The sequence below is a fragment of the Aphelocoma coerulescens genome, chromosome 3 (assembly GCF_041296385.1).
Source record: "Aphelocoma coerulescens isolate FSJ_1873_10779 chromosome 3, UR_Acoe_1.0, whole genome shotgun sequence".
NCBI classification, from domain to species: Eukaryota; Metazoa; Chordata; class Aves; order Passeriformes; family Corvidae; genus Aphelocoma; species Aphelocoma coerulescens.
Genome location: NC_091016.1, coordinates 9,167,861 through 9,190,443, shown reverse-complemented (window position 1 = coordinate 9,190,443; position 22,583 = coordinate 9,167,861). Strand labels below are relative to the sequence as shown.

Sequence of the window (22,583 nt, the reverse complement as noted above, 5' to 3'; positions counted from 1 at the left end):
CATGTTTTTATGGAATTTTTAATACTGCTTCTGTCTGTATGCTACTAACCCTTCCATGTATCACACCTTCTAGTAGTAATCAGAGGTTTTGGAAGCTGTTTCTTTTATACAAAGATATTTACATTTGGAAGACGTTTATTTAAATGACGCTTGGTTATTTCGGACAAAACCCAGTAATTTTTGTTCAGTAACAAAGCTAAAAATTTCAAATGTTACCGCTGATTTTCTATGCCCAACTTGAGACAAAAAAAAAGGAGATACTGATTTTGAGAAAATGAATGATCAGCATTTTCTGAAGAGGTGTGCTTTTTAAGCCTCTTTCGAAGAGTCAGAAGACTAAAATAGGTCCTTAGAGAAGGCTGTCAGGTGAGAAGCAGAAATTGGGCATGAGAGTAGTTCATCAAACCCTTATGAGATTATACAGTAAATTTAATTTTAAGGATTATGTCCTATTGAGCACTGCAAGAAGAAGAAGGTGTGATGGGAAGTATCTGGCAGTTGGTGAATAAAGGATGGGAGTGGTTTCTTGCAGTTTCCTCCATGACTGTCTGTGGAAGGTATCTTTTCAGCTATTTACCAGCTAAGCTAGTGGTTTAATGCCTTAGAAAGCCTCGAGCAGCCTAGAGAGGTAGCACGGGCAATCTAGCACCTTAGTAGCTCTAAAATTGGTACCTGTATCAGCTGCAAAGCAAATACCATCCGCAGAAGCAAAGAGGGAGAAATCTAGCTCCCTGCTCGCTCAATTTCCTGCAGTTAGAAGCTTTCAAATGAGACAGACAGCAAGAGATGTTCACAGGAAGATAGCTGAGCCAAGAGAGGGCGGGGCGTCCCTCGAGGATCTCTTTTATTCGGAGAAGGGGAAAGGGGAGGACTGGGGGCGGATCCAGGGTGACCGGCCAATCAGACACTGCTAAAGAGTTTGCGTTACATTTGGTTTTGCCTGCGCTTAGAACAAAGGAGCTCGGAGCACATGCGTGGAGCAAGTGTTTTTGGGAGGGGGAGGGGAAGCTCAGAACAGGCAGCAACAACTGTCCAAGGACAGAGAGAACCCGCTAAACTGTTGGGAGTGGAGCAGTTTAGAAAGGCTGACTTATGAAGCCTGTTTGCCAGGCAGCCTCTGCAGGTTTCATCCTTTTATCCTTGAGAAAGGAAATATATTTTGTCTTCTTCCAGTAGAAGTGAAAAGGGGAATATTACCACTTATCACTTCTGAAATGTAGTAGGATTGGGCTCTTTGCACCTCCTCTGGCTTAGGAGAGTAAACTATCTGTAAATCTTTTCCTTTCAGTTGTCACAAAATAAGGAGCTTTATATTTAACTTAATATCATAAGCAGAATAGACTTTTGTAACCAGAAGAAACATCATGACCTAGATGTGGATTTCTATTTGAGAAATTTATTAAAGTGACATTTTTATGAGACTCACTGTATATAATGACTGTAATCATCAAACCAGTTTGCAATTGAATAGGTGCTGAAGTTTGTTTGACACTATTCACTAATAAAGGTCTAATCTTCTTGGCATGATACATAAATACTTTAATCTGGCTTTGTATAGAGTGCATATAAAATATACTCAGCTGGCAAGTTAAATGCTTCAAAATTGATGGCCCTGTCAGAGAGACTACAGTGCTTATAAGAAAACTTGAATTGGAAATAAATATTCTTTTTTCCCTACTTCTCTTTAAAATGCCTGGGTTCTGTTCTCATTTTGTTTTCAATATTTGCTGTTCTTGGCTCTGGAAGGCTTCTTCTGCAATTGTATGTACAGCAGCCATTTCAAGAAATATGTGGGCCAGTTAGAATAAGTGTTGAACAGAGATACTGAAATGAGCAGAGATCTATAAAATATCAGGAAAGTCAGACTTGGGTATGCAGAAAAGGCAAGACTACGGGGGAATAAAATTTTTCTTTCCAAGACCGGAAAGGCTGCTACAGAAAGGACGGGAATAATTTGCTCCTTATGGTCAAGGTAGATGGGCAAAACCCAATACATTTAAATTGCAAGAAAGGAGTTTTCTAGTTAGATAGCACAGAAGGAGAACAGGCTTTTAATGAGAAAATTCAGCTCTGGAGTGAACTACCTATTATGTCTGGAAACTCCGTAGGCCAGAAAAAAAGAATAGTCCACGCTGTAGTTGATACTGCCCTGCAGCTCTAGGCGGTGAAAAGGAGAAAGTGTTTAAATATAGTTTCCAATAAAGAGTGTACATTCTTTATGATGTACATTTTACTGGCATAATACTCTGGGAACTGTGTGTGCTTCCTTTCTCATCACTATATTGCTATGGTTGAAGTTACTCAATTAGAGCTTGTACTTCCTATTTTAAGCCTCTTTAAGGCTCTTTAAGCCTCTAAGCAACCTTTGTGGTTGCTGAATTATGTCAGACACTAATGATTTGCCTAAAACTTTGTGATAGATCTTACATGTTTTTCCCCCTAAGCTTTAATTAAAGCTATTCAGGTGTTTCCAAGCATGAGATGAAAGAAAAGTGTTTTCCCTCTTCCATTGTTCAAAAAAAAAAAAAAAAAAAAAAAAAGTATGTGGGAATTTCCAACACTGACCCATGAAACTTTACCTGGAAATAGAGTGATAATTGACAGATATTGGGAAAGGCTGCTCCTCTGTTGCCAGAGGCAACTGTCTCAAAAAAACATCTGATTAATCTGCAAGTTTCTCCCTTACCCTAGGATTTTTTTTTGGTATTTTTTAACCCAAGATGCAGTCATGTGAAGAACTAGGAATGATAGGAGCAGAGAATAGATTATTATTTCAAAGAATGAAACCTGGTTTGAGAAGAATAGAGAGGCTCTGATTAAGAGGCAGAAGAAGCTGGGAAAAGGCAAAATGCAGGGATAAAGTATAATTAAAAAATAGAAGTGACTGGATGATGAATTGGGAATTATATCTGGGCAAAGGAGCAAGGAAAAGGAGCTCAGAGGTGGCACCTGGAAGAAGATTGCTGTGACAGAATGCAGAGGGAAACTGAAGAATGAGGGCAGAGGGACCAGTATGGGAGCAGACTCGAGTGGGTTTGGGCAGAAAGGGTGGAATTTTATGTAGGGGTCCAAGTAGAAGAGAAATCTGTCCATGGAGCACTCGCTCTGACAGAGTTTGGTTATGGGGGAGTCCATTGGCTTTGTGTTTTCCTGTTGCCAGTTATTTGTAGAATCTCACCAGGCAAACTCTTAGGTGCCTGGAGTGCCTGGGCTACGCTTACGTTGAATGTGTGGTCTGTTTTGTCCTAATTTGCATCCTGCTTAATTACAAGACCCCTGACTTTAAACACAACAGCTTTTCTTGTTGCAACGATGAATAGAGTTAGTCCATCACATTGAATCTCTTACATGTTTTTAGACTAGAGGCAAATTATAGCTGACAGACTGTTTTGTAAGCTGCTCGTGAGCCTGGATCTCTTACCCCAAAGCTCATCTGTATGTGTGTGTCCTGTCCTGTTATTCCAGGGAGCCATGGCTCTGAGGAAGTGTTAACTGCTGTCTCCCTGAAGCGGTGGGGAGGAGATGTACTCAGCAGGTAGTTGGTCACCTACCTAATCAGACTTGGTGGGAATGGGGCAGCTGGGAGCAAGCAGCCCCATTCAGATGAGACCAGAGCTGTGTGGCACTCTCCTGCTCCTCTGCTGCTGGGGAAAACCCTCACCATAGCTTACTGCTAGGCTGGAGAGGGCTCTTCCTGGACCAACAAGGAAAACTGCATGCTAAGTCTCTGGATATCTCAGTGGGATAGGTTTCATTCAGTTTGCTTTATTAAGCCAACCAAGCATTTCATGCATAAAAACTCTTTATCTGCAGAGACAAACATTCAGAAATTAAATACTGAATTTAATTTGGCTGGATTGTGGGATATAGTGAATGAAAGTTTAATTTTATCATTGTATACTAATTTATTCAGACAACCTGCTGCACTTTTCAACACAGGAAGGACTGTGAGCTGGGAATTGGGGGTTTAAATGAGAATGTCCCATGGCTGCGTGTATATGGCTGTTGTCCTGTTCTCTGCAGTTGTTGCCAAGTCCACAGTGAAATGAGATAGAAGCAGTTAAGACACTAGTGAGATAAATCTGTTCATGACTTACTCTGGGGAGCCAGTCTCTGCCTTAAAAAGTAGGGATTATTCAAACTGAATTGAGAGGGACAAAATGTATTCCAGTGGCAAAGAAATGGAGCTGGTTGTTCATTCCACACACAAAAGGGTTAAAGTGGCAAGGTGACTGCAGTTAAATAAAGGGCAAGAGAGTATTTGCTGAAAAGTTTTGATTTTTCCCCTTTCTGGATTCTTAAACTCTCTACTAGTCATCTAGGGTTTTGTTTTTCAAAATACATTGTACATGCATATGTAGCCTTGGAATTAAGAATTGTTGTTATTGCAGGGTGATGCAGGTTTGATACCTCGAATTTGTGAAGGATTATTCAGCAAAATAAGTGAAAAAACAAAGCGGAATGAGGCATCCTTTCGAACAGAAGTCAGGTAGGTCTTGACATGTTAAGAGTTTGCAGGTTATCAAACTTGTTTCAGTTAAAACACTCTGTTTCACTTTATCTCTGAGAAAAGTGCGTATTTTCAAAAAATAACTTTTTATGCTTGGCCTCAGTCTGTTGCAGTGGGGATTCCTGCAACATGTGTATCAGACAATGAGGCCCGTGGAAAAGAATATATGGACCGATTCTTGATAGATGTTTTCAGAGATGTTTATTTTCCCAGCTGCATGGCTGAGGATGCCGAGGAAAACTGCTGTAATCATGGGACTCAAGGGTCCTTGCCCCCGCAGGGGAACACAGAACAACCAATGGGGAACAAGGTTGACCAGGGGCAGGGAAACCCCGTGTCTTCCCCCCCGGGGCCCCTCTCCCAGGACCACATGGCAGGGGGGGAGGAGCCCCAACACTTCACCCGTTTATTTTTAACAAAAGAGATTTAAAACTTAACATTGAAAACAACTGGATAAACATAACAAGAACAGTTTCAAAACAAAACAAGCCACCCTCGTGAGTCTTTAAATGTCCAAATGGATTTTTTCTCTGGAACAACTTGGGGCTGACAGAAGGGAGACAGGACTCTCCGGGCATGCTTTGTGGGGAAACTGAGGCAGGAGAGGGTTTCTTCCATTTGTACCTGTTGGAACTCTAAGCAACAGTAGTTAATTTCTTCCCTCCCCCTCTTCATCCCCCACTCGGCATTGGAAAGGGATTTTTGGGGAAACAATTGGCAAAGACATGGTTTTGTGAGGGAAACCATGGGTGAAAAATCAGATTGGGAATACACTGGGGGTAATAGGATATAGGGTAAAAGGGAAAGGTGGGATTAGAAAAGGGAGACTGTAGTGGGGGGCTTATAATGGGGATATTGTCTAACATGACTATGATTTCGAGCATATATACTGCCTTTCACAGAAATACCATCAGGCCCAGTGACCTCTGCTGCTTGTAACCCTTTTTTTCCTTGGACAATTTTGAACTCTACTACTTCTCCATCTCCTAAGCTTGGCATGTATTTTTTGGGGTTATTCTTTTTAATAGCAGTTCTATGAATGAATGTGTCTTCCTGGTTGTCACATCTTGTTATAAACCCGTAATTTTGTTAAACATTATACCATTTTACTGTTCCTAAAACCTTAGCTATGATGATTTTTCCTTTTTCTGAGTGGCTGCTGTTTTCTGTCTCGCTGTGTTTTTGCTTTCACTTTCCCTCACTCCCGTGTTGGAGCTGCCAGAGCTGCCAGGGCTGCCGGGGCTGTTGGAGCTGCTCGTGCCTGTGTGCTCTCGCTGCGGGGTCTCCCGGGGTTGCATTCGGGGCTGCATGGGCCGGGCCAGTCTGGGCTGTGCCGCTAAGCTCCCCACATGCCGCCGCCTCCTCTGGTCGCAGCTGTGCTGCTGCGGCCTGAGTGACGACCCCCCCACGCCCTGCTCCAGCGTGTGTTTCGGCTAGGTGCGGCTCTGCTCCGCTGCTATCGCTGCCAGCAGCCGCCCGCGCGCCACCCCTCTCGACCGGGCATTCACAGGGCTCGCTTCACTTGCTGCGTGGGGCTGGGTGGGCAGTGCCAGGTCGCGCCACTTCTGCCGCGCCTCACTCTGCTGCTGACACTGCAGCTGGCGTTGCTCTGCCCGTGCGCGGGAACTGCCTCACTGCTAGTCGCAGAGCACTCGGCGCATGTGGCCGCGGTCGCATGGTCCCTGAGGCAGGCTTCCCTTCGCACAGACACAGCTGACATTGTTCAACAGTCTCTGTAATTAAATAATATTCACGAAAATATTCTTCCATCGGCATATATTTTGACTCAGAAATTAACTGTGTCCAAACAGTCTTCCAAAAGTCTTTGGTAAGAATCAAGTCGCAAGAAATGTAGAAAAAGTTTTTAAACAACCATGCCAGGAAGTGTCTCAGTTCCTTTTGAGCTTGAATTAAGCTAAAATTTAGAAATCGTTGTTCAAGAATCTTTTCAAGTTTAAGATAAATGTCCATATGTGGCTTGGAGAGCCACGCGTTTTTCCACGGTTCCTCCATAGTTTAGAGATGGAATAGCAAAACAAAAACAAGAAGAGAAATCCGGAGTTTACTCACAGATAACAGTTGCTGTCCTCCAAGGGATCGTTCTGCTCGCATTCTCTGACCAAATGTTGCATTGGGGATTCCTGCAACACGTGTATCAGACAATGAGGCCCGTGGAAAAAAGTATATGGACCGATTCTTGGTAGATATTTTCAGAGATGTTTATTTTCCCAGCCTCATGGCTGAGGATGCCGAGGAAAAGTGCCACAATCATGGGACTCGAGGGTCCTTGCCCCCCACAGGGGAACACAAAACAACCAGCGGGGAATGAGGTTGACCAAGAGCTAGGGAAACCCCGTGTCTCCCCCCCGGGGCCCCTCTCCCAGGACCACATGGCAGGGGAGAGGAACCCCAACATCAGTCTTATAATTGATTTTTGTTGGCACTTGTAGTCAAAATGCGCAGTACTTGGACCTTCAATCCAAGAGCTGTGCATATTGCTTCATTTATACGATAGTGAAAATGCCTTTGCTACTGGATAGCATCTTCCTTTTTTTTACCCTTTATTTCAGACTGACATTAGGAGATCTTGATCTTGCTAAATGTTTGCTTTCTTTCCACTTTCTTCTTGCTTTTTTGGCTTTTTCCTTTATGATACAATACCTCGTAGTCATTATTATCTTAAGCCAACTTTGGATCTGTTTTCTTTCTCCAAGCATCTTGCTTTCAAACTTGTGTTAATATGGCTTTCCTTTTATAAAAGGCTCTTGAATCAGTGAATGGTTTTCTGTTCCTTTTCTTTCAGTTATTTGGAAATTTATAATGAACGTGTGAGAGATCTTCTCAGACGGAAGTCATCAAAAACGAATAATTTACGAATACGGGAACATCCAAAAGAAGGACCGTATGTTGAAGGTAAAAACACTTTCATTGTTTTACACTTTTTTTTTTACACTATTTTATTACCTTTATATATTATGAAATGTAGAGTCTAACTGTATAGGGCGTTTTATCTTTTAAAATACAAATTATGATGGATGCAGTGCTTTGTTTTGGTAAAACGCGTTGAAGGAATAGGCTCTCATTTTGCATCTCTACTTGCTTTCCCAGTCCTAAAATTATTGGAGAGTTTTTTATCTGTAAATTTATAACACATTTTTAAGATGTGTTAAGAGATGCAGTTGGTTTTAATAGTTTGTTGACTATAATTTATAAATCTTAGATATTTAGATGAAATGAAAACCTGTTAGGATCTAATTGTCTTAATCTGTTCTTTACCAGGGAAGGTTCATGTCTGTAGTGGGATTATGCTCATGTTACTACACAAATAATTTAATAAGATCGCATTTTTTTTCTTTTTTACTGTGAATGTGTAAGTTGTCCATTGTTCATGTGAGGCCTCATTCCATTCCTTAAGTGAAAAGTGACAAGTGTGACAAGTGTGACAGTAAATCTTTTCAAGATTCAAAGAGAATTAAGAACATCTGTGAGCATACTGTAACACTGCTTTTCTTCAGACTTGTCTAAACATTTAGTCCAAAATTATACTGATGTTGAAGAACTTATGGATGCAGGAAATATAAATAGGACAACGGCTGCAACTGGAATGAATGATGTCAGTAGCAGGTCACATGCAATTTTCACAATCAACTTCACTCAGGTAAGAAAACAAAACTCCTTAGAGAGATTGGACATGTTTCTTAAGAGCATAGTTATCTGTTTGCCGACTGAATATGAGCCAGCAGTGTGCCTTGGTGGCCAAGAAGGCCAGTGGCATCCTGGCCTGTATTAGGAATTGTGTGGCCAGCAGGAGCAGGGAGGTCATTCTTCCCCTGTAGTCGGAGCTGGTAAGGCCACATCTTGAGTACTGTGTCCAGTTCTGGGTCCCTCAGTTTAGGAAAGACGTTGAGGTGCTTGAGTGTGTCCAGAGGAGGGCAACAAGGTTGGTGAGGGGCTTGGAACACAAGCCGTATGAGGAACGATTGGGGGAACTGGGATTGTTTAGCCTGGAGAAAAGGAGACTTAGTGGTGACCTTATCACTGTCTACAACTTCCTGAAAGGAGGTTGTAGACAGGCGGGGGTTGGTCTCTTCCACCAGGCAGCAACTGACAGAAACAAGAGGACACTGTCTCAAGCTGCATCAAGGAAGGTATAGGTTGGATATTAGGAAAAAGTTTTTCACAGAAAGAATAATAAAGTACTGGAATGGTCTACCCAGGGAGGTGGTAGAGTCACCATCTCTGGATGTGTTTAAAAAAAGACTGGACATGGCACTTGGTGCCTTAGTCTAGTTGAGGTGTTAGACATGGGTTGGACTCGATGATCTTGGAGGTCTCTTCCAACCTTGTTATTCTGTGATTCTGTGATATGTTGTAAACTCCTTTTCTAATGACTCCTGCTCTTCATTGTTGGTTTTGGGGGCTTTTTAGAAAGCCCATGGATGATCTTCTAGATGAAGGGAACTTGGTGGTGGGGGAGAAATTGAGTGTAAATTTGTCTGTGCATGCTATAACTTGTTGAAAGCTATATATATATGTAATACAAATGTTGCAAGCTTAATAAAATGAATGCAGCACATGGTCTCTGCATCATGTAAATTAAAACTGACAGTGTCATAGCTTGTCTGGAAGTGCCTAAAAAGTTGCAAATATTACAATTTAAAGAAATAATATGGGAGTTATGCAACAATTCATTATTAAATGTCTTTCAGTGGCACCTCTAATACACCTATCTTCTCAAGATCTGCTATTGTAAACAAGTTAAGTTCAGTCATGTAATGAAAAAAGCCACTAAATTTGATTCAGTATAAGTGCAATATTTCTTAGCTTAACATAGTTTTATTTGTTTTATTTTTTCTTTTCTGTAGGCTAAATTTGATTCTGAAATGCCTTGTGAAACTGTTAGCAAGATTCATTTGGTAGATCTTGCTGGAAGTGAGAGAGCAGATGCCACTGGTGCCACAGGGGTTAGATTAAAGGAAGGAGGGAATATTAACAAATCTCTAGTTACTCTAGGAAATGTAATTTCTGCCTTAGGTAAGTCTGGTTTTTGTGCTTGTCTGTCTTGAGGTGTTTTTAGTCATTAAATACCTTTGTGTTTACTTACACAAATAGTGGCTTAACACATTTTTGAAAATGAATGAAAAAACATAATACTAATTTTTTTTTCTATCTCTTCATCACAGCTGATTTATCTCAGGATGCAACAAATCCTCTTTCGAAGAAGAAACAAGTATTTGTGCCTTACAGGGACTCAGTGTTGACTTGGCTGTTAAAAGACAGCCTAGGAGGAAACTCCAAAACTATAATGATTGCTAGTAAGTGTTTTTAAATTACTCTTTTTGAATTCTGAATAATTCATGCTTAATAGAAGGGGATGTAAATATTTAGATTCCAGATGTTTTGTTAAGGCAGAACACAGTTAAGAAAGGTACATCAACAAGTTACCCTAATTAAGATACATCATCCAAGTCTGAGAGACATCAGCTGTGGGGGGAAGCTGTCACAGCAAAGGACTGGAGAACCATACCTGGTAACTGGGAGCTCCTGTGGTGTGTCCACCTCAGGCTATGAGGCTCCCCCACTTTGCTGTGACAGGGGCACAGTTTTTATACTGTTAAATAAACAAGCTGACATAATTTCTAATTTCATTCTCCTGTTGGCTTTCTCCCAAAGCCTGGCATGGGCTCAAGGAGGAACCAAGGGAGTTGTCTTTGATCGTATACCCCCCTAATTAGGCCAAATATAGCCTTATCTGGTTTCTAGATATGTAAAGGTAAATACATGTTTTGCCAATAAATGAACGTATATCACAATGTTAATGACCAAGTGTATATATAACATTTGGTTGGAAGGTTCATCTGTATGTCAACTTTGGCTCAGGGCCTGTTGTTCAGGCCTTAGTACTTCACTGTTTCAGTGTCTCACCACCTTCTAGGTAAAGAATTTTGTCCTAATATCTAATCTAAACCCTAAATCTCTCCTTTTTAGCTTAAAACCATTTGCCAGCCCAGGATGTGGCTGGCTCTCTGGGCAGTGAGCACGGACTGCTGGCTCATGTTCACCCACCAAAAAGAACCCCCAAGTTGTTTTCCAAAGGGCTGCTTGCAATGAGTTCTTTTCCCAGTCTGTACTCCTATGTAGGATTGGCCTGATCCAGGTGCAGCACCTTGCACTTGGACTCGCTGACCCTCATTAGGCCCCTGTGGGCCTGCTTGTCAAGCTTGTCCAGGTACTGCTGGATGTGAGGAGAAGAGCAACTCTGAAATTTCTCTCACTCTTTCCTGCTCAAATGAAATGTGGTCTTAACTGGTGCAGTCCCCTTTTGAGAATGGTGGGAGAGCAGAATTGAGGGAATAAAATGTATCAGGTCAAGTTCTGGTTCTTCAGAACCAGTCAAATTCTCTGGATAGCAGTTCCTTTGTTGCAGGATTTTGGGGATGCTGTTGGAATCCATGCCACTTGTTTTCCTCGGGAGAATCATAGTAGTGCCAGTAGATGATTGTGGACCAGATTTCTGCTTTGGTTTTCTGGCTCTTTAAATAATGCTGTGCTGGCAACTTTCTTCTTACTGCTTTCTTGCAGTTACATGGTTGAGTAACTTCTTTTTTTAATGACAGAGGGATTGGGAAGAGAAGTTTTAGAAACACAGTGAGCTTCCGGGGCCTATCCTAATGATTACAGTACCCACCTTCTTTTTCAGCTACTTCCTCATCTATTAGTGATGCTTCTGCTAGGCAGAGCCCTGATTGTTGATCTTTTCTCCAACAGTAACTCTACTGTTAATGTGGTAGAATTCCCTAACAGAGCCCAACAATCTGCCTGGATACATTTGTCCTGCCTTTTCTGTAATTAAGCACAAAAAAATGCAGGAAGATCACTTTAAACAGTAGGAAAGGCCGTTAGAAAAATATGTCTGATTTTGATTTGTCATATTTCTGTAACATATTGTAACATTCTTCCAGAAAGGGAATAATTGAGTGGTGGAGAGGAGACAGTAGATAAAGCAGGGAAGTGAGAGTGTGAACTAGGGGAAGTATAGGCTGTTTCCAAGTGCATCTCTTGTAGTTCAGAGAGTCTCTGCCACAAAAAAATATTTATTGTTTTTGAGAGAATGATAAAGGACAGATTATTTTAGTTGCTTAAATAGTTCTTCAGGTGTTTTCATTGTCTGAATCTCTGGATCTCTTGTTCAGTTTGATCATTAAGATTTCTGGATGGTTTTCTCTTCCGTGTTTTCGTTCATCTATTTGGATGCTTTAATTATCTTTTTAATTTGGAACATCATATATATCGTTAGGAAAATTAAGGGAAGGATGGCATTAGCACTTGCATTTAAATTTCATTGTTTTTCCTGGTTAGGTTGCTTGTAAATATAATATTGGTTTCTCTTGATGCATCAGATAGCCGACAGTTTTGTGTGCTGCCAGATGCCTGCAGCTCAGGAAAACAGCTAGGTTTGTAAATTATAGCAGCTCGTCTCTTGTCTTGGTTCTCCTGTCTGGTTGTTTTTTTTTTTTTTTTTTGCTTTAACGCTGTTTAATTTCCCTACTGTGTTTTACTTGGAATGTCTTTTCTTTTCAATGATTACATTGATACTTAAAAAATATTCACTATTTTCCCAACTGTTCTTGTAAAAAAATGCAAGAAAGCCTGTGAAGTATTCATATAGGACATTTATGTTTATCAGGGATATGTAAATGTTAAATAGATTGACAGCAAGATTTCTTTGCAACACCTGATTATCCTGATACACTTATAGTGTTTACTTATGCAAAGTTATAGTGACATGAAAGTGGAGTTTGGTGAAGAGTTGGAACAAACTGTATCCATACTGGTTAATGATGTATTTCTGTCTCTTCACCCACATGGAATTTATCTGAGTTTTAAAATATAAACTAACTTCAGTAAATGAAACACATAAGGTGCTAGATAAACTGCTTCTGATTTCATGTCTTTAGCTATTTCACCTGCTGATGTCAATTATGGAGAAACTTTAAGTACACTTCGCTATGCAAATAGAGCCAAAAACATCATCAACAAGCCTACTATTAATGAGGATCCTAACGTCAAACTGATCCGTGAGCTGAGAGCTGAAATAGCCCGATTAAAAGCCCTGCTTGCTCAAGGGAATCAGGTTAGCTTTACTTGGAATTTATGTGTAATTTTCCTTGAGTTATAACATCTATTTCTAGAATGTCATGAGATAATTATCTTTCATTATATTGATTTGAGTAAACAAGCTCTATGAGGCTACGAATGAGTATTAGTTTCCTGATTGAATCAGTTTCTACATGGCCAGCAGATTACCTCTTTTAACATAAGGGGGAAAAATTGTCATCCACAAAGCTTTTACATTTCTCATAATCTGGGCTGGATTGCAGTGTGCTGTGGAACAGGTAGTCAACACAGCATAAGGAGACTGAGCTGGAACATACCTTCTGAGTCTATCCTGATGGACTGAAGAGGTACTTTGTGTAGTATCTTAAAAGAAGTATAAGGTTTAAAGTATTTAAGATGTGTAAATATGAAAATGTAGGAGTATTAATGGATTTAAACAATACATTTTTTTTGTGTTTGGCTGCACAGTACATTAGAAGGCACATAACATGCTAAATATGTAAAAATATTTTCAGTGGTAGTGTAAGAAAACAAAATCATGCTCTGCTTCACTTTTCCATGATTCTTTTTCTTGCTATGTCAGTATGATCTCCTATAAACATTCGCTGTGCAAGCTCAGTTAAGTTTAGTTTCTCCTGTGTTGCCAGGATGGTGAAACTAAAGTAGCAGTAAAGTATATCCAATTGGCTCGGGCCAGTTGTCTCTTCTACATAATGTCATTCAGGACTGCTAGATTTCATACTTGAACAAATATAATTAGGAAGTATCTGAGGTAATACTTCAGATTTGTTTCTAGAACTATGTAATTCTGTTTTAGAAGGGCAATGTGAAATGTCAGTTCAGCATGGACTATTGTTAGTAGAAGGGTAGGACTTCAAGTAGATTTCATGCTATAAAAAATTTGCTGAAAGGGGGATGGGAACCACTGTTGGAAGCAAAAATGGGTATTGTAGATGATTGAAGCAGAAGACTCTGCTTTGTTACAAACAATTAAAAAACTCTTTATGGTCTTGAATTACTTGTGTTTCTTTAATATTCTTTAGGAGGGGAAAATTAGTTTATTTTCAAATTATGGTTTGATTTAGAGTTAGCAAAATAGATGTAACTTGGACCCCCTTGAAGTGTGAATGCTTTGACCTAATTTCAAGCTGTAAAATAGTGGTTATTGCAAAATAAATCCGGTTCAGTGGTAGGATGTGGTAGATGGCTGTGTGGGAGACAATAGAGAACTTGCTTAAGTTAATTAAATTTGTGATGGTTGGTAAAACAGCAGGTGGTGTGTTACGTATGCATAGTAGTATAAATCTCTGCATAATTTCTTTTGTGGTTTTCCTTTGTATTACCAGAGCACTGTATTGCAAATGCTTCTGTACATCAGAAGATACTGATTACCAAAATGTGGTGCTGGATTCAGTGTAGAAGGTCACGTACAATGAATACTGCCTGTGTGTTTGTTGTTTAGTAATTTTCCTCTTTTAAGGCCAGTTACGTTAATATATAGTTATACAAGATAAGCAGTGTACGTACTTACTAAAGCAAAATGGATAACTATTTATGCATAATAAATTTTAATGTTTAGTAGAAATAGAATGAAGGTTGTATTAAGAGTTACCTGTTATAAATGTGTCTGGTTTTGATGTCTCCATGTGTGTGACCATGTGTATGTAGCTAGTGAAAACAGTACTCTCAAACCAATTTGTATTTGAAGTATCTGCTTTGACAGGATTTTGATTATTCTGTTTACGGTATTTCAAGGTAAAATGATATATATTAAAGGAGTTTATGCTAAAGAATCAGAAAAGTTGAACTATTGCATTTCATTTGGTTCCCCCAGAAGTTGTTACTGTTTTCATTTTGAATTTACATTTACGTTTTATGATTTTAGATTGCACTCTTGGATTCTCCGACAGCTTTAAGTATGGAAGAAAAGCTTCAGCAGAATGAAGCAAGGGTGAGTTATAATTTCATAAAGCAGTTTTTAAACACAGAAAAGGAAAGCTGGGTGGTCTGGATGCAGGAGTGTTCATAATTTTCAGGTATTTTTTTAATGCACAACTAAATTTTGACCCACCAGCAGCATTGCCTTGATGCTTTAAAAAAAAAAAAAAAAAAAAAAAGGTGTGGGAATTAGTAATTTTGTTATCCTACTAATATAATGTTATAACTAAGAACAAAATATATCTTTGATATTTATGTAGCAGTTCTGTTTAACGAAAAACTTTTTCCCTGACCAGCTTGCCTTACTAAAAAAGTATGTAAATAGACTAGAGAGGGAAAAGCCACTAAATCACAGTAATGAGTAGCACGTAATCCCAATAACAAAATAGTCAGTGTGTAGAAAAAACCAGCAATATATTTTTGGGGAGAATGGTCAACTCTTCTATGCTTTCAAGTAATTTGTAACTTGTGTGGGGTAGGTTTTTAGAAAATTTCAGTATTTAAATCTGGTGTGTACAAATATGTTTGGGGAGGGTCTGAGATCTAGGTGTCCTTCACAGTGTGCTTCTCATCAAGTTGTTTCAAAAATTCAGCCAAGTGTAGAGGCTGGAAAAAAATTCCAGACAGTTTGGATAATTCACAGCATCCAGAAGAATCTAGATATAATGGTACTATAATTTCTCTGACTAGCTATCTTTCATTCTTTATTGTATCATTCATTCTATATTAATTCTTTTCTATATATTAGCTTGCTTTCAAAGCTGTTGCAGATTGGTTTAAAAAAAGAGTAATAGTCATACTTTGGAAGAGGCAAGAGGGAAGTATTTGGAATTATTCAACTACACGGCAGCAGATACTTAGTTCTGAATACTGTCAAAAGATGCCAATCAAATACAGATACGATGCCTTTAAAAAAGGGGCTCCTTAACTAGTTTAAATGGTAGAGTTTACACTGGTGCTGCTTGGACCTTTAGAATTAGAAAATTAAAGTTGTACTTTGATAATCCTATTTTACTTATATCCTTAGTTTTATTTTTGAGTACAAACAAAAAGCTTTTATCTAAGAGTAGCTGAGTAATATAAATTGCTGACTATAGGCTAATTAGAATATGTTATTCATGCTCTGACAGTAACCACTGCTTATCCTCTCAGAAGTGTTGGCCCTGCTGTGGAGGGTGTATATCAAGCATATTTTATTACCTTTGTCAGCCTCATTAAAAGGTTATGTGATTACTATTCATGATAATTACAATAGACATAATTACAGAAAATTCTTAGTAGATGTTGCAGTGGTTATAGCTTTTTTATAATTGAATGAGTGCAATAACTGATTTATTTGTATAGATTTAAAGACTTTATCACCATATTTATATTACCTGACAGGTATATGGTGACTTTCTTTAGTTGATTTTCCTTATATAAGAATAATTCGGAGTTGTTTAATGTAAAAAGGTTTCATTTTTAAAACTATATTTAAAATGGTGTTTCCAAGCAATACAAATTGTTCTGGTATGGTGAATAGACCTGTGATAGACTTTCTTTAAACTTTTGAAATTTATTTAGTTTTAATATTCCAGTTAGCAGCACTAGGAATTATAGTGGTGCATTGAAAAGTGTGCTTACTTGTCTTTGTTGAAATCTTGAGATGCAGGTAGAGATGAGAGAAGTTTCTGTAGTTCTTATGGATTAATTTGGAGCTGATCTGCAAAGACAAAAAAAATAGCTGCAGGTGGCAAGTGGGGAGATGTTTGGAGCAACTGCATCGAAGACTTCTTTCTTTGTACAATGGCATTATATGAAAGTTAACTTACGAGGTGGACAACTGTGTGATTAGGAAAGAAAGGACAAATCCATAGCGTTCTGTTAGCCTGACCTCAGTTTGGGGGAAGGTCATGGAGTGGGTCATCTTGAGTCCAGTCACACAGCATGTGCAGAGTAACCAGGGGAATTGGGCCCCATCAGTGTGAGTTTAGGCAAAGCAGATCCTGCTTGACCAACATCATCTCCTTCTATGAGAGGATGACCTGGTTTGTAAATGAGGAAAAGGCTGTGAATATTGTTTACCTGGACCTTACAAAAGCCTTTGACGCTGTCTCCCCCTGCATTCTCTTGGAGGTACTGTCTGCTCCTGGCTTGCACAGGTGCATTGTTTCAGAAGACTGTCTGGCTGGCTGAGCCAAGAAAGTGGTGGAGTTAAATCCAGTTGGCAGCCAGTCACCAGTGGTGTTCCTCAGGGCTCAATATTTGGACTAGTCCTGTTTAATATCTTTGTTGATGATCTGGGTGAGGGGAAAAAGTGCACCCTCAGTCAGGTTGCAGATGGCACTAAGGTGTGTGGGAGTGTTGATCTGCTGGAGAGTAAGAAGGCTCTGCAGAGAGATCTGCACAGGCTGGATTGATGGGCTGAGGCCAATGGCATGGGGTTCAATAAGGTGAAGTGGGGTCCTGCCCTTGGCTCACAATAACCCCAGGCAGCACCACGGCCTGGGGGAAAAGGGACTGGAAAGTGGCTCAGTGGAAGAGGACCTGGGGGTGCTGGTTGACAGCAGCTAAACATGAGCGAGCATGTGCCCAGGTAGCCAAGAAAGCCAATAGCACCTGGTCTGTATCAGCAATAGTGTAGCCAGCAGGATCAGGGAAGTGATTCTTCCTCTGTACTTGGCACTGGTGAGGCCACACCTTGAGTGCTATGTTCAGTTCTCATCTCCTCACATCAAAAATGACATTGAGGTGCTAGAGTGAGTCCAGAGAAGGACAACGGAGTTGGGGAAGTGTCTGGAGCAGAAGTATGAGGGAGGAGTCGCTGAGGGAGCTGTGGTTGTTTAACCTGGAAGAAAGGAGGCTCAGGGTGACCTTCTCCCTTTCTACAACTACCTGAAAGGAGGTTGTAGTCACGTGGGGGTCAGTTTTATCACAGGTAAAAAGTGACAGGACGAGAGGAAATGGCCTCAGGTTGCTTCAGGGGAGGTTTAGATTGGATATTAGGAAAAATTTCTTAATGGAAAGGGTTGTCAAGCATTGTAAAAAGCTGCCCAGGGAAGGGATTGATTCACCATCCCTAGAGATATTTAAAAGACCTATAAATGTGGCTCTTCAGAGGGATGTGGTTCAGTAGTGGCTTGGCAGTGCTGGGTTAACAGTTGGACTTGATGATCTTAAGGTTTTTTCTAACCTAAATGATTCTGTACCCAGTGCTCTCCCTGTCTGTAATCCCTTTGCAAGCATCTTCTCACTTCTGTGCTGATGACAATGACGTGGGTAGTTTCTAAGTTGCAGCAAATTTTGCTCTGGTTCTCTCCTGAAGGCTACTGGCTGCCTCTCCCTCTGCATGCTGTCCTCTGGAGGGGATTTTTGCCTGAGCATGCCTACCTGTACCATGGAAAAGGAGCTGTCCTGTTATAGCTGAGGGATCAGTCTGTGGCAGTAGACTTTGTAGGATTGAAGCACTTTATGAAACTATTTGAAAGTAGACAATTATTTGAAGTAATTATCCCTATCATTTCATCTTAAAGTGTAAGTAAGAATTTTGTGTTTTGAGGGAGAAATGTTGTAGGTAAGGCAACTTACTGCAGGAGCATCAATGCTCTTCTAAATGCTTAAGTATTAAACTTCACCAAGAATTGCACAAATACTTAGTACTTCTCTGAGTACTAAATATGAGAATGCATTTATCAAGAACTTTGCAGGAGATGTGATTTTTTCAATATTTATTTTCTTTCACAGGTACAAGAACTGACCAAAGAGTGGACTAACAAATGGAATGAAACTCAAGATATTCTGAAAGTAAGGCAACTAAATAAATTTTCCTCTTGGTATTTGACCTAGCCTTAGTATTTTTCCTTAAAAGTTCTTTTTCTAAGTCATCTTCTTTGGCTCAGCACTTTTCTGGTATTCACCATAGTGACCCCACAGTGCAAAACAGCTTCTCTCTAAAAAATCTTTAAACTGCTGAATGTTTTTATTGAGTTACAAGTGCAGAAAGCCTGGGCCACGGACAAGTGGATCTCTCATATCCTTGGTATTTGTGTTGTATCAGCAAGACGTGTGAATAATCACTTCTTATCTTACATTGGGTATCTCAGTGGATGTGGTGCATAGTAGATATGGATTTTCCATTGTCCTGGTGAGATTTTGTATTGGTATTCGGTGCACAATCAGGTGGTAGTCTAAGGTTACGTTTTAATGAGCCGCTTGATGATTCCATTCATATGTACAAGCACACGTGGGCATGCACACACACACAAAGGAATAATTCCCACAATTTCTTTTTCATCATGTTAACTGATATTTTTGTTGCCAAATGTTTTAACTGTTCTGTTAAATAAAAATTTTGAAAACAAAGCTTAAGCTTTCATGATTTGCTGAACATAACTTGTTTGTGGTGCAATTCAAGCAAGCATTTAGAAATAATTTTTTAATTCTACTGATCACTGATCTGAAACTTGATTTTTCTTGTATCACTTTTTGATTTCATAATTTTTTTTCTTCAAGTCCACCACTGTCTTTGATCTGACTTCCACATGAGTTGAATGGCTCTTTGCTTAAAAATAAAAACAAAGCACAAATAGCAGAGAGAATGGAGCAGGATTGGTAACTACTTAGCAGTAGTTCAACAGAATGAACTGTTTAATGTCTATCTAGATACTGAACTGGGAAATACCAATTGCGTATTCATCAGAGATGTTTTGGGTACAACTTTATGCTATTTCTGTTATTTTGAAGCATCTATACATGCATAAAACTGTGTTAATCCTCTCTTTATTCATGTGTGGATTGAGAAGTCTATTGTCATATGCAGAATTTGTGAATTTTGGTCAATTGTGGAAGTGAACATTATGTCACATATGGGAAATTTTGAAAGCTGTATGTTGGAAATGCACTGATTCCTGCACAGAAATTACAAAATCATTAGCTGTATGTAATACACAGCTGAATACATAGCTGTAAGTAACAAATGCATATTTCCTTTGTTTATATGTATTGTTAACTGAACAATACATATAAATAAGGGAAGGCTGCATTTGTTACATACTTGAATCTAAAGGACTTAAATGCAGAAGCTGTAATTTCTGATTTTCTAGTACTGAGCTTTTTATAGCTTAATTCAGGCAGCTTCTGTATGAACTGCACTCTGATGGGATGATACTTGAGTGTATGCCTATAGCTTGTATTCCCTTTTTTGGTTAAAGGCAGTTGACTAAACTTTGTCCCAAATTCCCTGAAAATCTGCAAAAGATTTCTTAGTTGTACTGTTTCATTTTACACCATTTCACTGAAGGTATCCATATTTTTATTCACTTCTTGTTTAATGATTTGTGAAATCACTGACAGCATATGAGTGGGAAAGGGCTTTTTGGAAGTTTGCCAGGCTGAGTCACTGGAAAGCAGATTTTAAACTTTCGAGAGCAGTGGTGTTTTTTCTTATGGATTCTCTGTGAGTTCACTGGGGTTTTTGTTTTGTCATTGACATCCCTCCCTTGCACACAGAGACCGTACATGTTGTAATTTGTAAAAACAGATTATCTTGGCACTCTGAGAAGTGAGGCCATCTTTGTATGTCCACCTCACTGAAGTCACACCTGCTGCTTTCCCCATGCCATAATTCACTAACTTTCAGGACATTCTTCATTAAGGTACTTAGAACTTCCTGTTTGAATTATATTTAAAACCTTCTTTCCCTTGCGTCCCCTTGGCTTTGCTGTCCTGAGATAGTTGCTGCTTTCCAATTCCTGCCCTGCAGCAGGCTTGGAAAATTAAAAACCATTTGCTTTTCAATTTCTAACACTTTTTGCTCCAAATCTTTTAGGCATATGCCTGTGAGATGCAAGTGCACTTGTTTGTAGCTGAATGGGATTCCCTACTTTATTGTATGTAGTTATGCTTTTTTGTACTAAGTTCTAAATATTAAAGTTCACATGATTTAGAATTGTTCTCACAGGCTGATGGGAAAATCTGTTAATGTTTAAATCCAAAATAGTTGAAAGGATTTTGCATAAGCCTTGTAAAATACAAGTAAGAATCACAGGGCATGCTGGTGTCTTCTACTAGATCAATAGATATTGCTGGAAAAAGTTACCTGGCTTTCACTGAATACAGTGCTTTCGTCAGGCAAAGGTGCCTGACAAATGATGTTTTGTAGGGAAGATGTTCCTTAAACTTGTTCACCCTTGCCAGTTATTTTAAACCATGTTTAAAATTAGACCAGCAGCATCTAAATGCTACCTTGAAAATAATTCATTGAGAATGGAAAATACTATCGAGCTGGAGAGTACCAAGGAACAGAAAATACCATGTGAAGGCAAGTTTTTGTTAAAAAGTATTTGGCAGCTTAAAATTCAGTTATTCTAGTCAGCACTGTACCATATGTGCACCTGACATGTGCATCCCAGTATTCTTCCTTATTTCTGTTGGTAGCTTTTATCCCCTTTGACATTTGTGCATAGTTCACGTGAAGTTACTTTTTCCCATCACAGTGCGCATCTTTAGACTGAGTATGTTGAACTATCTTATCTGTAAATGTCAGTTTAGGATTTGGGCAGTGTGCAGTGGCTGAATGCCACTATCAGCTGTGAACATCTTGTATAGTCCTTCATTCTGTAGTTGACAGATTGGACATATCTTGGGCTGGGGATGGTAGCACTGATAGTTTGCTTTTCTTCTGTGCTTTTGGAAGAATCCTTTTGGAGGGTGACCGTCTGGCTTCCTCTGGAGTCTGAATTATTGTCAACTCACACCTGAAGCCCAGATCTTCTCATTTTCTGTATTCAATGCTTAGGACACTGCATACATCAAGGTTTAAATTTGTGCTGGTTCTGTATGAAGGATTCTTTATTGCGTAGCATGTCAGGTTCTTGGTGTTGATTTGCCTGAAATGCCGAGTGTTGTTTCCAGTAGCGATGGTTGTTTTCGTCCTTAACCTTCTCACTGTAATACAAAGTGACACTCTAACCTTACTAACTTAGTATTACAATCTGTCACCTGTTTTTGTCACTTGTCACATCTGTCACTTGTTTTTAATAAAAGCAAGGATATTTTAATGCTTAATAAATTTAATAAAAATGTGGATGATGCTTCACCATTGGGTAAAATATGGCATCAGAACCCAAAATGATAGTGTTTGGTTTTAAGTCCACAGGCTTTGGGTTATTTCTTTAAATGTCACCAAAGGATTGCACCTCACAGAACAGTGTTGCTTTACATTGCTTCTCTGTCTTCAGGTGTCTTGCTGCCTCAGCACTTAACTGTAGCATTTTGCTTTCATCTCAAGCTCATTGGATCTTTGTGTGAATTTTTTTTTTTGCCTGCTCCTAATGTTCTTCCATACACATTCCCAAAAAGAAGAGGAGGAAAGAAGAAATCCTGTTTGGTCTTTTCCTTAGTTTACTCCTTTTTGTATGGTTCTGCTAAGGATCAATCATGGGGCCTAAGATGTTAGGGTAACCTATCCAACTTTGGATTTTTCTCTTGCCTTGAGGCTTTAATTGGTACAAAACTTCTTTTGATGTGGCTGCTTTATTTGACTGCATATGTTGTCATTCTTCTAGAGATATTTCTTCTTTTAGTGTCACCTTTTTTTTGTCATCCTTTGTGCATGTTTCAATTTCTTTCTCCAGCCTTTAGCAGCTTTTATATTAATCCTTTTAAAATACGTACTCCTTTATATAATTCTCTGCTGGTTTTTCTTCCCAACTTTTTTTGAAATTTCCCTTTTTCTGTTTGTGTAGAAATTGGTATGACTTTGAGCTTTTGCCTTTTTGCTGTATGTCATTTGTAGCTAGTGTAAAGGTATTTAAATACTCTTTTAAAATTATTTTTAGTTTGAAGTAGATTTAAAGTTCCCTTTTGTTGCAGAATGATTAGAGGATCAGGGACATGGATCATTGATAAAGGGAACAAATCAATAACTGTACAAGCAAAAGCCTGCAAGCAAAGGCCTGCATGAGAAAAAGCCTCCATGAGAAAGTGCCTGTGTGAGAAACAGGCCTGGGAACAAAAAGGGAATTTTTAGGAGGTACAG

The 22,583-nt window shown here is 39.3% G+C and overlaps 1 protein-coding gene across 8 annotated transcripts in view; it reads left to right on the top strand.

Annotated features, from left to right (window-relative positions):
* The window catches only part of LOC138107604 (kinesin-like protein KIF16B), a 181,513-nt gene that overhangs the window by 24,830 nt on the left and 134,100 nt on the right, over positions 1-22,583 (top strand). For all 8 annotated transcript variants that reach the window (XR_011149635.1, XM_069009024.1, XM_069009023.1 and 5 more), the window contains exons 5-12: positions 4,392-4,489; positions 7,314-7,423; positions 8,026-8,168; positions 9,376-9,544; positions 9,694-9,825; positions 12,469-12,644; positions 14,514-14,579; positions 18,290-18,349. Coding sequence is in view for 7 of the 8 variants with exons in the window: in XM_069009024.1 (XP_068865125.1) it covers positions 4,392-4,489; positions 7,314-7,423; positions 8,026-8,168; positions 9,376-9,544; positions 9,694-9,825; positions 12,469-12,644; positions 14,514-14,579; positions 18,290-18,349 (954 nt within the window). In the remaining variant the exon portion in view is untranslated. The remainder of the gene's footprint in view (positions 1-4,391; positions 4,490-7,313; positions 7,424-8,025; positions 8,169-9,375; positions 9,545-9,693; positions 9,826-12,468; positions 12,645-14,513; positions 14,580-18,289; positions 18,350-22,583) is intronic.